We start from the raw sequence: 13,120 nt of genomic DNA, 5'->3' as shown, positions 1-13,120 counted from the left end.
AAATGCTCGAGGATGTGCCGCCTAATGATCGAGCTATCAACATGGATCACTCCTTAGAAGAGGATAACAACATCAAGGTCCTCGGCATTTCATGGTTGCCACGAGATGATTCCTTCTTCTTCTACATATCGCTCCTGCCCACTGCGGTAGCGACCAAGCGCTCGATTCTTTCGGCTATAGCCAGAATTTTCGACCCTCTGGGGTGGGCTACGCCGGTAGTCATTGTTGCTATAAACCTAATGCAAGAGTTGTGGATTAGGACATGCGGCTGGGATGAGCCGCTTCCCGCGGATCTCAGCATACGTTGGGAAACGTATCGCGACTCTCTCCGGTTTCTCACCAAAGTTCGGATACCCCGCTGGACCGGACAATGAGCAGTATCGAATATCACGGTTTTTCTGACGCATCACTTAAAGCCATAAGTGCCGTGGTGTATATGAAGATTACTTGCTCAAATGACGTCAAGGTCATGCTGATTGGAGCCAAAGCCAAAGTGGCGCCAATTAAAACTCTGTCTATTCCGCGTTTGGAGTTAAACGGTGCTGTATTACTTGTCAAGTTGCTACAATACGTTATTGAAACGACACAGCTTTCTACTATTCCAACCTATTGCTAGACTGATTCGACAATCGTTCTCGAAAAGCTTAAAAAACATCCCTTCACGTGGGTGACGTTTGTAGCAAATCGAGTGTCGAAAATTCAGACGGAACTACCGTCTGCCACTTGGTACCATGTTCCGACTAACTCAAATTCCGGGGATATTGCATCCCGCGGCATCGCTCCGGCCGATCTATCGTCCTGCGAACTGTGGTGGTCTGGCCCAAGATGGTTGACTCAGTCGTCGACCTTATGGCCTCGTCAGACTCCTAAAAGTTCTGACAAAATTATTCGTGGCATCAACAACGAAACTCGCAAGGCTGCTGTCTCACATCATCGACGTGCCGCAACCGCTTGCACTCGAGGACCTTCCTCATCGAATATCATCGTGGACGCATCTACTTCGGGTAACCGCATATGTCCGTTGTTTTATCGCCTGTGCACGATCGAAACGGTCAATTACCGCGGTCACCGATTCGGTTCGACTTACCGCCGCTGAATTGTCCGAGGCACACATCTTTTGGTGCCAACAAGCTTAATTCAGTCTTTTCGCATCAGAATATAAGGCACTGCGTCGAAAGCAGCCTATATCTTCTTGAAATTCTCTAATAAAATTAACGCCATTCCTCGACAGAAACGACACGATCCGTCTTGGCGGGCGGCTGAAAAGGACCCCTCTTGCATTTTCCGAGCGACATCCAATTATTTTGCCTCGTCATCGTATCAGTGACTTAATCATCGACCATGCTCACAAACAGACGTTACATGGAGGTCCACAATTGACACTCCGGTTTATCCGACAGAACTATTGGATTATCGGAGCAAGAAACTTAGTCAAGTCGGCTATTCATCGCTGTGTCCCGTGCGCTCGTCAACGAGCGTTAATTCCGACGCAAATTATGGGAAGTCTTCCAGCTTCACGTGTCTCGCCATCTCGCCCGTTCACACACGCGGGTATTGACTATGCGGGATCATTTGACGTCCTATGGAAAAAAAGGAAGAAGACATCGTTCACACAAGGCTTACGTGTCCATATTCATTTGCTTGGCGACCCGCGCTATACACCTTGAGTTAGTCTCCGACCTATCTATCGAAGCTTTTCTCGCAGCATTTAAACGCTTTGTCTCGCGGCGTAGCATCCCCAGCGATGTCTACAGTGACAACGGGACCAACTTCCAGGGAGCAGAGAGAGAGTTGGCGGAAACATTCGGGAAAATCATAAAAAATTCTGAGTTTGGCTCGCTTTTAGCTACCGATGGAACTACGTGGCACTTTATACCCCCCGCTTTGCCCCACTTTGGTGGTATTTGGGAAACGGGGGTGAAAAGCATGAAACATCATTTAAGGCGCGTAGTGGGCAAGCATACGCTATCGACGGAAAAATTTGCCACCATTCTCTATCAGGTGGAGGCGTGCTTGAACTCGCGACCGATTTCTGCCATGACAAACGAACCCGATAATTTTACGACGTTAACTCCAGGGCATTTTCTTATTGGAGCCCCACTTTCTACCATCCCAGAGGAATCCGTAACGGACGTAGAGAAAAACCGACTTTCACGCTATTTACGCGTTCGGGCAATGCTCGAACATTTTTGGAACGCGTGGTCCCGCGACTACCTGCACACCCTGCAGCAACGACCGAAGTGGATGCGCTCGCTCCCGGAGGTTAAACCAGGAGAACTCGTGCTCTTACGGAATAAATTGTTACCGCCCTCCAAATGGGGTCTTGCGCGTGTTATCTCTGTGCAACCCGGCGACGATGGACATGTCCGTGTTGTTACTATAAAAACTAAAGACTCTGAGTTCGTGAGACCGATCTCGCAAATTTGTCGTCTTCCGATAGATTAGATTATAAAATTTTATCGTACCGTTCCAGATACGAGGCGGGCGGCATGTTCAGGCAGGTGTACATTTTTTTTGCGAGATGTTATATTTGTTGAATGAAGCGCGTTTGAACCACGGCCCTGTCCTGTGACAGCCGCGTGATCGTATTTATTTGAATCCGCTTTCTCGTGTTAATCACGTGAATCTTCGAAGCGCGCTCCCGTGGTCTGACGACGGGGATGCTCGAGGATTCAGATCGTTTTGCGACAGTCTGTAAGACGGATCATCAGCGATTATTCGAGTCGATCTCGTGCATTAAGCACTACTATTCCGCTCCCGCGAGTCTAAACTTTATTCTGTTAATCAATGTAAGAGTGAATAAACAATAAATTCCGTTGTTGTGTTAGAGTTCGTTATACTTAACGCGTAATCATTTTCATTCTTTGCGACGTCCCAAACCCGTGCCGAATAACAAACGAACATAATTGGAGTGGAGCGACAAGATCGGAGGTGTGGCGACAGTACACATTACATGTATAACAAACAGGTATATTCAACGAATGTAATAAATAAATGTTATTTAATAAATTGAAAAATTAATTAAATAATAATAAAAGAATCAATTAAGAATATAAAACTAAATAAATTAAGAGCACAATATAATATTTTTAAAATGCATGTTATTCTTATATAAGAAATATAAAAAAACGTGTATAACGTAGTAGTAGTAGTAGTAGTAGATAGGTAGTGAGTGGTTCCATGACTTGGCCCCCGACGGCACCTAGATCTAGCAAGATCCATTGTGTCTTCTCACTCTTGTCTTTAAACTGGGTGATGTGTACTCAGCCCAGAGTTCTCCACTAGGCTTATGAGTTCCACCACCCTTGTTGTTGTCTAATTCTTGGGATTTAAGAAAACTTTGTCCCCAGATCCTGAATCTCTTTCTAGTCAGAGCCGGACATTGGCACAGAATATGTATGCTGTCCTCTTTTTCCTCCCCGCATAGTCGACACTCCTTCCTGTCTGCGAGTCTGATATTGAATAGGTGGGCTTTGAGTATTGGTGAATGTCCTGTCAACAGTCCTATCCCCATCCTCAATTTCTGCCTATTCAGTGTAAGTAGTTCTTTGGTTCTGTTACCATTTATGTCTTTCATCAGAAATTTGGCCTGTCGGCAGGATTTCAGATTTTCCCACCTGGCCTTGTGTTGTTTGTTTATATTGTCTCTGATGAAGTTCTTGCCCATCGTAAAGGGCACTCCCACCTCCCGACTATCTGGTGCTTTGCTAGCCCTTTCTCTAGCCAGTGAGTCTGCTATTTCGTTTCCCGGTATGCCCTGATGCCCGGGTACCCAGACTAACGTTACTTTGTTTTTTCCGCACAGCTCCTCCAGCGCCAGCATACAGTCCCATACCAAGTATGACTCGGTGGTCGCACCTACCAACGCCAGAAGGGCTGCCCTACTGTCCGTGCAGATATATATTTTCCTGCAATTTGTTCCCTTGGTTAGGATCAGTTCGGCACATCTGAGGATGGCGAGCATCTCTGCCATAAAGACCGTGCAGTCGCCTCCAATTGGAATATTTTCCCTATGGTTTTTCCCAGGTCCATATACTCCTGCTCCAAAGCAATTGTTTATGCCTGACCCGTCCGTGAACCACATGTCCACTTTTGTGTCCATGATCCCGCCCGGTTTCAACCACTCGTTTCTATCAGGTATCCATAATTTAAAATGTTTTACCAGTTGATACTTTCTTGTGGTTCTGTCTTGTTTTCCCTCAATAGGGTACTTTTGGAAAAGACCTAGCCTGGTGTGTACCAGTCCTGTGTTTCTCCATTCACCCTGACATCTCAGGCGGTATGCCGTGGTATTGGCTGATTTTATCACGGCCAAGCCTATTGGCGTAACACTAAGTGCTATTTCAAGCGCCTCTGTGGGTGTGGTTTTTATGGCCCCTACTGCAGCCCTTAGGTAGTAACCTTGCAGGCTTCTAAGTAGTTTCTCCACCTCCCCTTTATTTCTTCTCGTCCACCAGACGACTGACGCGTATAACAGCCGCGGCAGCAGGACCGCCCTGCACAGCCACAATGCTGCACCAGCGCTGATGCCCTACGACTTGCTCATTGCCCTTCTGCACATCTACATGGATGCATAGAACTTTTTCTTTTGCTCTATGAGATGTTTTCCCCAGCTAAGCTTAGGATCTAGAATCAGTCCCAAGTATTTCACCGAGTTCGTAAACGGTATTTCCTTTCCCCAGAGTTTTAACGTCTCTATGGGTTCAGGTTTATATTTTCTGGTGAAGACCATAATATTTGTCTTGCTCGGATTAATCGTTTGACATCTGTTCTCACACCAGTTTTGCACAATCTTTAAGGTATCTTTTGCTTGGTCCCTTAGTGTGTTGAGAAATGGTCCTCTAACCACAATGGCCACGTCATCAGCATAGCCAAAGGTCGAGAAACCTTTCCTCTGTAGCTCTTTTAGCAGGTCGTCTATCACTAGACACCACAACAGAGGAGATAAAACTCCCCTCTGTGGACAGCCTCTCGTTGGTTTTCCTCTGATGGAGATATCTTGGCACTCCACCGTCAAGCATCTGTCCACTAGCATGTCTTCTATCCAGTCCACCAGTGGTTCTTGTACTCCATGTCTGATCAGTGCTTCCCCTACCACCTCGTGTGAAGTGCTATCAAAAGCGCCCTCGATGTCCAGGAAGATTCCGATCGTATAGCCCTTTGCCTCCAGCTGACTCTCAACTTTGTTTATCAGGTGATATAGGGCGGTTTCGGTAGACCTGCCCTCCCTGTAAGCGTACTGAGAGTCGGCTAGAGGTTGTTGTATTAGAGAGTTGGACTTGAGAAATCTGTCCACCAGTCTCTCTAAGGTCTTTAATACAAAGGACATAAGGCTAATTGGTCTATAGTCCTTTGCCCTGACGTGACCGTTCTTGCCAGGTTTAGGTATAAAAACCACCTTGGTTTCTCTCCACTTCTGGGGGACATGTCTAAGAGCAATACTTGCCCTGTAGATTTTTGTCATTGGGCCTAACAAGCTGCTCAGCCCTTTCTGCAGCAGGATCGGGTATATTCCATCAGGTCCTGGAGCCTTTAAAGACTCGAAGGAACCGACCGCCCATTCCACTGCTTGTGGATAGACCACTTTAGCTGCCAGTCCTTATGCCCTTGATTTGTGCACGGTCATGGGTCTCTGCCTGTTGTTGTTGTCTGCTGAGTCTTCCCTAAAGCCTGGGAAATGGATTTCCATAAGGTGCCGTAGGGTCTTTTTCGCAGTTTCTGTGTACCCTCCATTGGGAAGCTTAAGGCAGCCCCATTGTGTTTGGTTTTCTTTGCAGAGTATTCTACTCAGTCTAGATGCTTCAGGAGCACTTTCTATACTTGAGCAAAAACTTCTCCATCCTTTCTTTTTAGCTTTTACTATGGCCTTTTTGTAAATTCTCTGAGATTTCATGTACTCCTCCCAGGATCTCGGTGTATTTACATTTCTAGCCCTATTAAAGAGTCTTCTCCCCTCAGCCCTTAGCTTAGCCAGCTCTTTGCTCCACCATGGTGCTTTGGCTGAAGGATTCTTTGACTCTAATGGGCAGTTCATTTTGTATGAGTATTTAATGGCATTATTTAAGTAGTCTGCCGCTGTTTCCAAATTTTCTATGGTGTGGAATCTAGTGGGTGCTTCCTTGAGTCGACTCCTAAGGTCTTCCTTGTACCCCCTCCAATTTGTTTTCCTAGGATTTCTCTTCTATAACCCTTGGCTCTGTACTTGCTCCATGGTGAAACGGACCTGCCTGTGGTCTGATCCTGAGAGCTCATCAGAGACCCTCCATCCCCTCAACAGATCCAATATTCCGCCAGAGCATATGGTTATATCTATCACTTCCTGTCTTCTAGAGTCCAGGAAGGTAGGTTCTGTTCCTTTATTCAGGATGTGTAGCTCCATACCTACCACAAAGTTGAATAGGCTCTTACCCCTGGGATTTATGTCGGTGCTCCCCCACACCAGGTGGTGCGAGTTGGCATCGCATCCCAGGAGTATTTCTAGCCCTTTCTGCCTTGCATAAGTCGTGAGTTTAATCACGTTTTCATGTGGGGGCAGGTTTTCCAAATCGTAGGGCATGTACACTGACCCTATAATTAGATTCCTGACTATTCCACTGGTCGTCTTTATTTTCAGTCTGATGGCAACAAAGTCACCATCGCTAAATTGTGGCAGTAGACATTCGTCTATTCCTTTTGCTATAATGCACGCTCTCGGTCGGTCCGTGTTTCCGGCCCAGAATAGTTTTCCACAGCTGTCAAGTCCTTTTATATGTCCCTTGATGATCCATGGTTCCTGTATTAAAAATATGTATTTACTTGTGTGCATCACAGCTGCGCACCTGGGTAGTACAGCCGAGGCGCATTTGCTGTGATGCAAGTTAATCTGCGTAAAGTGAATCCGGTCCGCCATATTTATGCTAACGGGTCCGGTGATTTCTCCTTTGCGCCTTTTTTACTGCTTTCTCCAGCAGGCAACCTAATCGTTGCCTGCCCAAGTCCACAGTAGGGTTTAAAGTTGAGAGCTCTTAACGCCCTCAAAACCCCATCCCCAACAAGGGCAGCAAAGTGGGTGCTCGTGGCGTCCCTGCTTTCGCTACCCTTCGCGATTACCCAGTCCGGTGACTGGATGCCTACGTTCTGCTTGTCAAGTAGCTCCAACGCTTCCTTGACAGGTATTGTGGGATCCTTTACGTGCACTACGACTCGATGTCTCTTAGGGAGCTCATCGACCCGCAGTGCACGCAGTTCGATTCCATTGATCTTAATTTCTGAAGTTAGGCTTCTAAGCCACTCCTCAGTTTCCCTATTTGTGCAGTTAAAGACAACTGCCCCATCCCTATCCGAGGTGCCTCTGAAAGTAGGCGCTTTGGTACCCCTTGCTAAGCAAAGAATACGCCTTCTGACCGTTTTTTTCAGAAGCGATGCCTTGTCTTTTTCCAGTCTTTTGTCAGGGTAAGCCAAGGGAACCAGGGCAACCTTTACAAGACCGGAGGTCAATTGGGCAAAAGTCCTTTGGTCAGTTACGACTTTCGGCCTTTTGCCCAACTGAGTGTTACTGGCAGGGCTGGGTGTGCTATGCTCCGATCTGAGTCGCTTTATCGCTCCAGAAGAAGCTTGCTCCCCCGTCCTTGGAGTAACTGTCGAAACAGATGTCAGTTCCGAGGTGGGCTTTGCAGCTTCCCCCTTTGCCTCCATCTGCTTCTGTTTTTTATAGCGTCGTCTTGCCGCTCCGCTATAACGAACCCTAGCGTTTGGTGGCTGGGCCTTATTTGGCTCCGCCCCCGAATTGCTCGGGCTTTCTTCTCCAGGTCGTTCGTCACCTAAGGTGGCCACGCCCTGTAGGACTTCCAAAAAGTTTTCATTTTGGCTTGTACTCATATTTGTTCCCACGAGTACCGCGGCCGCGCGATATCACCTGGGCAGAGCCGCGAATGCCCAGGGCTTGGCTCGATACTCTTGAAGGTCGCCCGGTATCCGAGAGGCACCGTTAGCGACGTAATTCCCCTTACGCCATGCAGCCCTCAGCACGGTTGCACACACTTTAGCTTGTGGAGGTTCCGCTTTGTCCGGCGCACACGGTTGCCATTTCCTGAGCGAGCGGCCCCCGCGCGCCCCCTCAAGCCCCTCCACCCGCCCCAGCAGCCGGACGAACCAGGGGGGCCCAGTCAGTCACACCCCTGAACGGGTGATATCCTTCCGCCCCGCACTCCCCCCACCCCATCAGCCGCGGGACTTCGTCAAGGTGGGAACCCATCGGGGGGGTGTATAACGTAAAAGCAATTAATTAATTATACAATAAGTATCTTCTACATTATGTTTAATTAATACGAATTATTAAGAAAGTTGACCTAAAACACAATTATATTAATAAATCTATAATTAATTACTTCTATATGTCCAAGCTACATCTACAATTGTGGATGTAGAACGGACACGCACCAAAAATGATATTTTACCTCGCTACTGAGTAAATGTAATCTTGTAGTTTCGAACGGTAAAATGGACGTAGAAGCGCTGCTGTATGGGACCAAAAAACTATTGTAAGAAAATCGTCGGGAAATATACCCTAATTACTTTTTCGAGTTTATTCATTACATGTTCTACCGAATTGGATTGAGGATTGTATGGTGACGTGCGTCTTACGTTAAAACCTGCTCTATCCGCGTAATTCGGTCATTTGTCCGTCAGAAACTGACCTCCGTTATTGCTAATGATTTTTTTGAGTTTGGACATTAGCGCTAGATATTTATTTTCTATCGCGTCTATAATGGTGTCAATTTTTTGATTTGTTACCGGAAAACATTTAACAAGTTTCGTAAATTGGCCCTTTCAGGTTTTTCTCTGCTTTGGAAGGTAATGGAAAAGTTAAAAAAATAGAGAGGATCAAAGAAAAAATGATTTAAGAATTATTAGCGTGCATATTACTTATTTTGATTTTAATTAACTCAAGGAAATAATTGATTGTTTCTGATTTTGATTCTTTTATACGCTATATTAAAAATCGACATTATCATGCAATTGTTTTTGATGCTAAGAAAAAAAATAACGTGCTTCCTAATTCTTATTGCCATTACACGACGTTTCGGCAACATATCAATCGACTCGTGCTACAAGGCAACCGCATTCTCCAATATCAAAAGTCAGTTATTTGCCAGAGTTGATTAAAATCAAAGCGATAGATACGCATACACTTTGATAATACTTATTTCCTTTTTGCTTTGGTTTTCTATTTTTTATTTTTGTTTAACTCTCAAAATATTTCAATCGAAAAAGTTAATTAAGAATGTAAATGCTAGATTTTTTTCTTTTGGGTACCTCTGTGTATATAACACATGTATAAACATTGTATAATCAAAAAGAAACAAACTTATATCTACAGTTACTATTCATCTTTTAGCACAAGAAATTTATAGTATCTTTAAAAATTACTTTAAAATAGGAACAATATATTTAATTCGACCCAAACTAGCCAAGAAAATTTTTATTTTATTTCCACAACGTTTCGACCATCTGTTTTTGGTCCTTTTTAAGTGAAAAACTAGAATGGTACAATTAATTAAAATTAATAAACATTTTTGATGTTAAACGCAAGAATTAAAAATTTTTTACATACTTCCTTGATAAAAGCGCAGTTAGTTGACACTGTTGTCATGATTATTAAACAATATTATTATCGGACTTTCTTAAAAACATTTGAAAGAACTTTTGAAAGAAAGTAACCGCATCTTGTCGTTATGATGGATCGTCAAAACTGAGTATATAAAATTTTATGCAACCTTTATAATTTTGTCATAGATGTTGTTTAAATTCTCTGTGTCTTTATGTAGGTTAACTGTATTATTAACTTTTTTGATAAAAAACATCTCTGCGATTTCTCTCTTTCTAACATGTTTTTTATTATGTAATATAACGGGTGATACCCAATCAAATTTATGTCCCAACTCTGTTTGCTTATGACCGAATGATTTGTTACATGTAATTTTATATTGTTAGAATGTTCTTTCATACAAGTACGCAAATGTCTTTTTGTTTGAAAATGTCTTCTTTTTTTCACTTTTTTGTCCTTACCCTCTTTCCTTTTTTCAGGTCTACCACTCCCCCCTACTCTTTTTCCTGCTCTCCTTTGGTTCAAAATCCTCTTCAACCTTTTCATATTTTCTTTTCCTTTCCGTCACACCATCTCCTACTTCTCCCTTAACTTTCGCTTCCCTCTCGTTCTTTCTTTCCTCCTTTCTCTCTTCGTTTCCTTCTTCCCACTTCCTATCTTCTCTTTTGACACTCTCCTCTCATTCCTTATCCACACCTCCAATACTTGGATCTTCTACTTTTCTCCTTCTCTCTAACCTCTCTATCTTTCCATTCATCTCTCTCGTCACCAGTCCTTTTCTTCCTGCCAATTCATAGAACACCATTCATGTCTTTTTTGAAGTCTCCTTGATCTCACTCAATTCCCTCGCTTCTTCCGTTCTCCCCATACTTATCCTCCACACATCTTATTGTTAGTATGCCACAATACACCTTAATACCACTATGTAACAGGTATCTCCCTTCTCTCACCACTTTAATAACGTAATACTTGTATTATTTACATACGTAAATGCACCATGATTTATTCTTTCCCTATTCCTTACATATTTCTTCTAACCTCTTCTTCCATCATTTCTTTTCTCTCTCATTTCTATCCACCTCTTCTTTCTTTTTTTCTTTTCTTTTTTTCTTCATATCCTCTTCCCCTTTTTTTCTTTCTATTTTTACTTCCCTGCCCCTAATCATATCCTTTCTCATACCCTTCCCATATTCTCTTTCTGCCGTTCTTCTTTCCACCATTCCTTCCTTACCTTTCTCTACTCTCCCTCCCTGTCTTATTTTTCTCAATTCTGTCAGGTATTTTTAAGCAATCGAGAATTTCAGAATAATCTGGATTTTTGTAAAATATTGTTGTTTAGTAAATTATTAAAATATCCGTTTAATCTATTATCGTATATAATTATTGTCGTCTATTGTGTATCCTCTCGAACGGCCGCAGTCCGCACGTTTCTCGATCGAGATGCGTGCTTCGAGATCGTATGCGCGGTAAGCAGCACGTCGTTTGGTGAAGGCGCGGGGAAAAAGTTTTCCTTTAAAGCACTTATAATTTATTATGCATTTTTCTGAACAATTTTTTAAAATTATTTTTTGTTTTTATTATTCTTGTTAAACTTGGTTTTTTATATTTTTTTATTATTTAAATATTACAATTTTGTTGGCAGCAGTCAAAAAGTTCTTTTTTTAAATATTTTTTATAAATTCAAGTTTTTAATCCTATATTTAAGTATATATATTTTATAAATTAAACTTTGGCTCTGTAAGAATTTTTATATATTTTAACTTTATTGCCGTATGTATAAGGGAAAGGAAAGCGAGAGAGATGTTAATCTATTTTATTTATATTTTCGTTTACTTGTCCTTAGACGGTTTAGTTTTATTATGCGTTATATTTTTATTTATTTGTGCGACCGTCAACCTAATCTCTCTCGTTCGTAAGAATTATTGTTTTCGCGAGCACCGAACGATTTTATGTAAAATTACTCCGATTGGTCCGGTACTTTGGGGTGGGAATATTTTAGACAAGCGAGTATAAAGGTGAGGATATTTGAGCGAGCGACACAGTTTTTGACACAGTTTTGACACAGTCATAAATCTGAGAAAGTACTTATTCTGGCGGCGTTACCAGCGGCTCTGGCGTCTGTATCGACTCTACAGTATATATATATATACACATCGGATCGCAAATAAATACATTTACTGGAACATAATATACATATATATATCCTCACACATATATATATCCTCACACACATCTTGACTAAATTATAATAAATTGAACGAGATCCATCCATCTGGCATAAATCTGAGGACCGCGAATCCAGTCAGCGACGAGGTAAAAAAGGTTAGTGCTAACACTTATAACGCGCTAACAGCTCGTATACAATTAAAATATGTGATATAATAAAAGGCCAACTTAACGAGCTTATATGATATTAATTAAAAAAGATTTTTTATTAATTTACGTTATAATATACAAAAGATAAGATAAACGTTTCGACTGTACGACAGTCTTTTTCAATATCATGTTAATATGTCAAAAAATTAATTTAGTCATATCGACCTTATTATAAATACAACATTTATGAGATTATCATATGACGAACGCAGTATAAAATTCATGTTTGTTGGCTTGAGTTAGAGCGTCAGATTTATGTATGTCATGCTGTTATATTATGTAACGACACTGTGAACAAATTAATATATCCGCTTAAATATTACATTTTAGATTTTTAATAAATAGTATTAACTTACTTTTTTGTCACGAACATAACACTTTTTTTAAAAAATTATTTCTTTTTACATAACATAATCACAATGTGTACTTTTTTAAAAAACAAATCGATATCTGTATCTCGCAATGTCGGCGCGCTGTATATATACCCAATTTTTAAGATGACGTAGACAATTTTTTTAGAATATCTAAATAAGAACCGTCAAGACGCTCGGTGTCCTTTTTTAGGTTGATACTGTTGTTTTCTTCTTTAATATATATCATTTCTGATATCAACCTTTTATAATAATTCTTTTCATAATCTAGGATTTTTGTGTCGTTCCAATTGAAATTGTGTGTAAATTTTACAATATGATCACAGAAACCACCGAGTGCCTTGCAGAATCTAATCTAATATTATTTTTATGTTCATTTACTCTTGTACCTAATTGTCTTTTCGTCTGTCCTACATATGTAGCATCACAATTATTACACGATATCTTATATATGACCCCCGAATTATTTTGGAGCTTATCCCTGTCTTTTTGCGTTTTTATGACTCTGTTTAATTTCTTTAGACATCTGTATCCTACTGTTATATTTGATTTCTTTAATTCTGATGCTACTAGTTCCGAGATTCTTTCAATATATGGTATCGCTATGAATTTTTTATTTTTGTCGTTATTTATGATTTCGTTATTTATATCTTGAGTCATTTCTTTGTTTAATCTATTAACAATAAGGAACTTCAGTCTATTATTGATTTCTGAGAAAATGAGATTAAGAGGATAACTATTGCTCAATAAAATCTCTATGATTAATGTTAAATTTTTACTATGAAAA

General features: G+C 41.6%; 3 protein-coding genes across 5 annotated transcripts in view; 2 read left to right on the top strand and 1 right to left on the bottom strand.

The window, feature by feature from the left end:
- The window catches only part of LOC114935573 (fatty acid synthase-like), a 127,520-nt gene that overhangs the window by 12,880 nt on the left and 101,520 nt on the right, over positions 1–13,120 (top strand). The window lies entirely within an intron of this gene.
- On the top strand, positions 3–2,445 carry LOC146725185 (uncharacterized). Its single transcript, XM_085483957.1, has 4 exons — positions 3–303; positions 417–544; positions 617–1,004; positions 1,847–2,445. The coding sequence occupies exons 1-4, from the start codon at positions 3–5 to the stop codon at positions 2,443–2,445; spliced, it is 1,416 nt and encodes a 471-aa protein (XP_085340083.1).
- On the bottom strand, positions 6,182–6,889 carry LOC114935567 (uncharacterized). Its single transcript, XM_029308422.1, has one exon. The coding sequence runs from the start codon at positions 6,887–6,889 to the stop codon at positions 6,182–6,184; it is 708 nt and encodes a 235-aa protein (XP_029164255.1).

This window comes from Nylanderia fulva, unplaced genomic scaffold, assembly GCF_048542155.1.
Source record: "Nylanderia fulva isolate GAGA-0341 unplaced genomic scaffold, ASM4854215v1 Scaffold101, whole genome shotgun sequence".
Taxonomy (NCBI): Eukaryota; Metazoa; Arthropoda; class Insecta; order Hymenoptera; family Formicidae; genus Nylanderia; species Nylanderia fulva.
The sequence above is the reverse complement of the archived record's forward strand: the minus strand, read 5'-3'. Positions and strand labels throughout refer to the sequence as shown.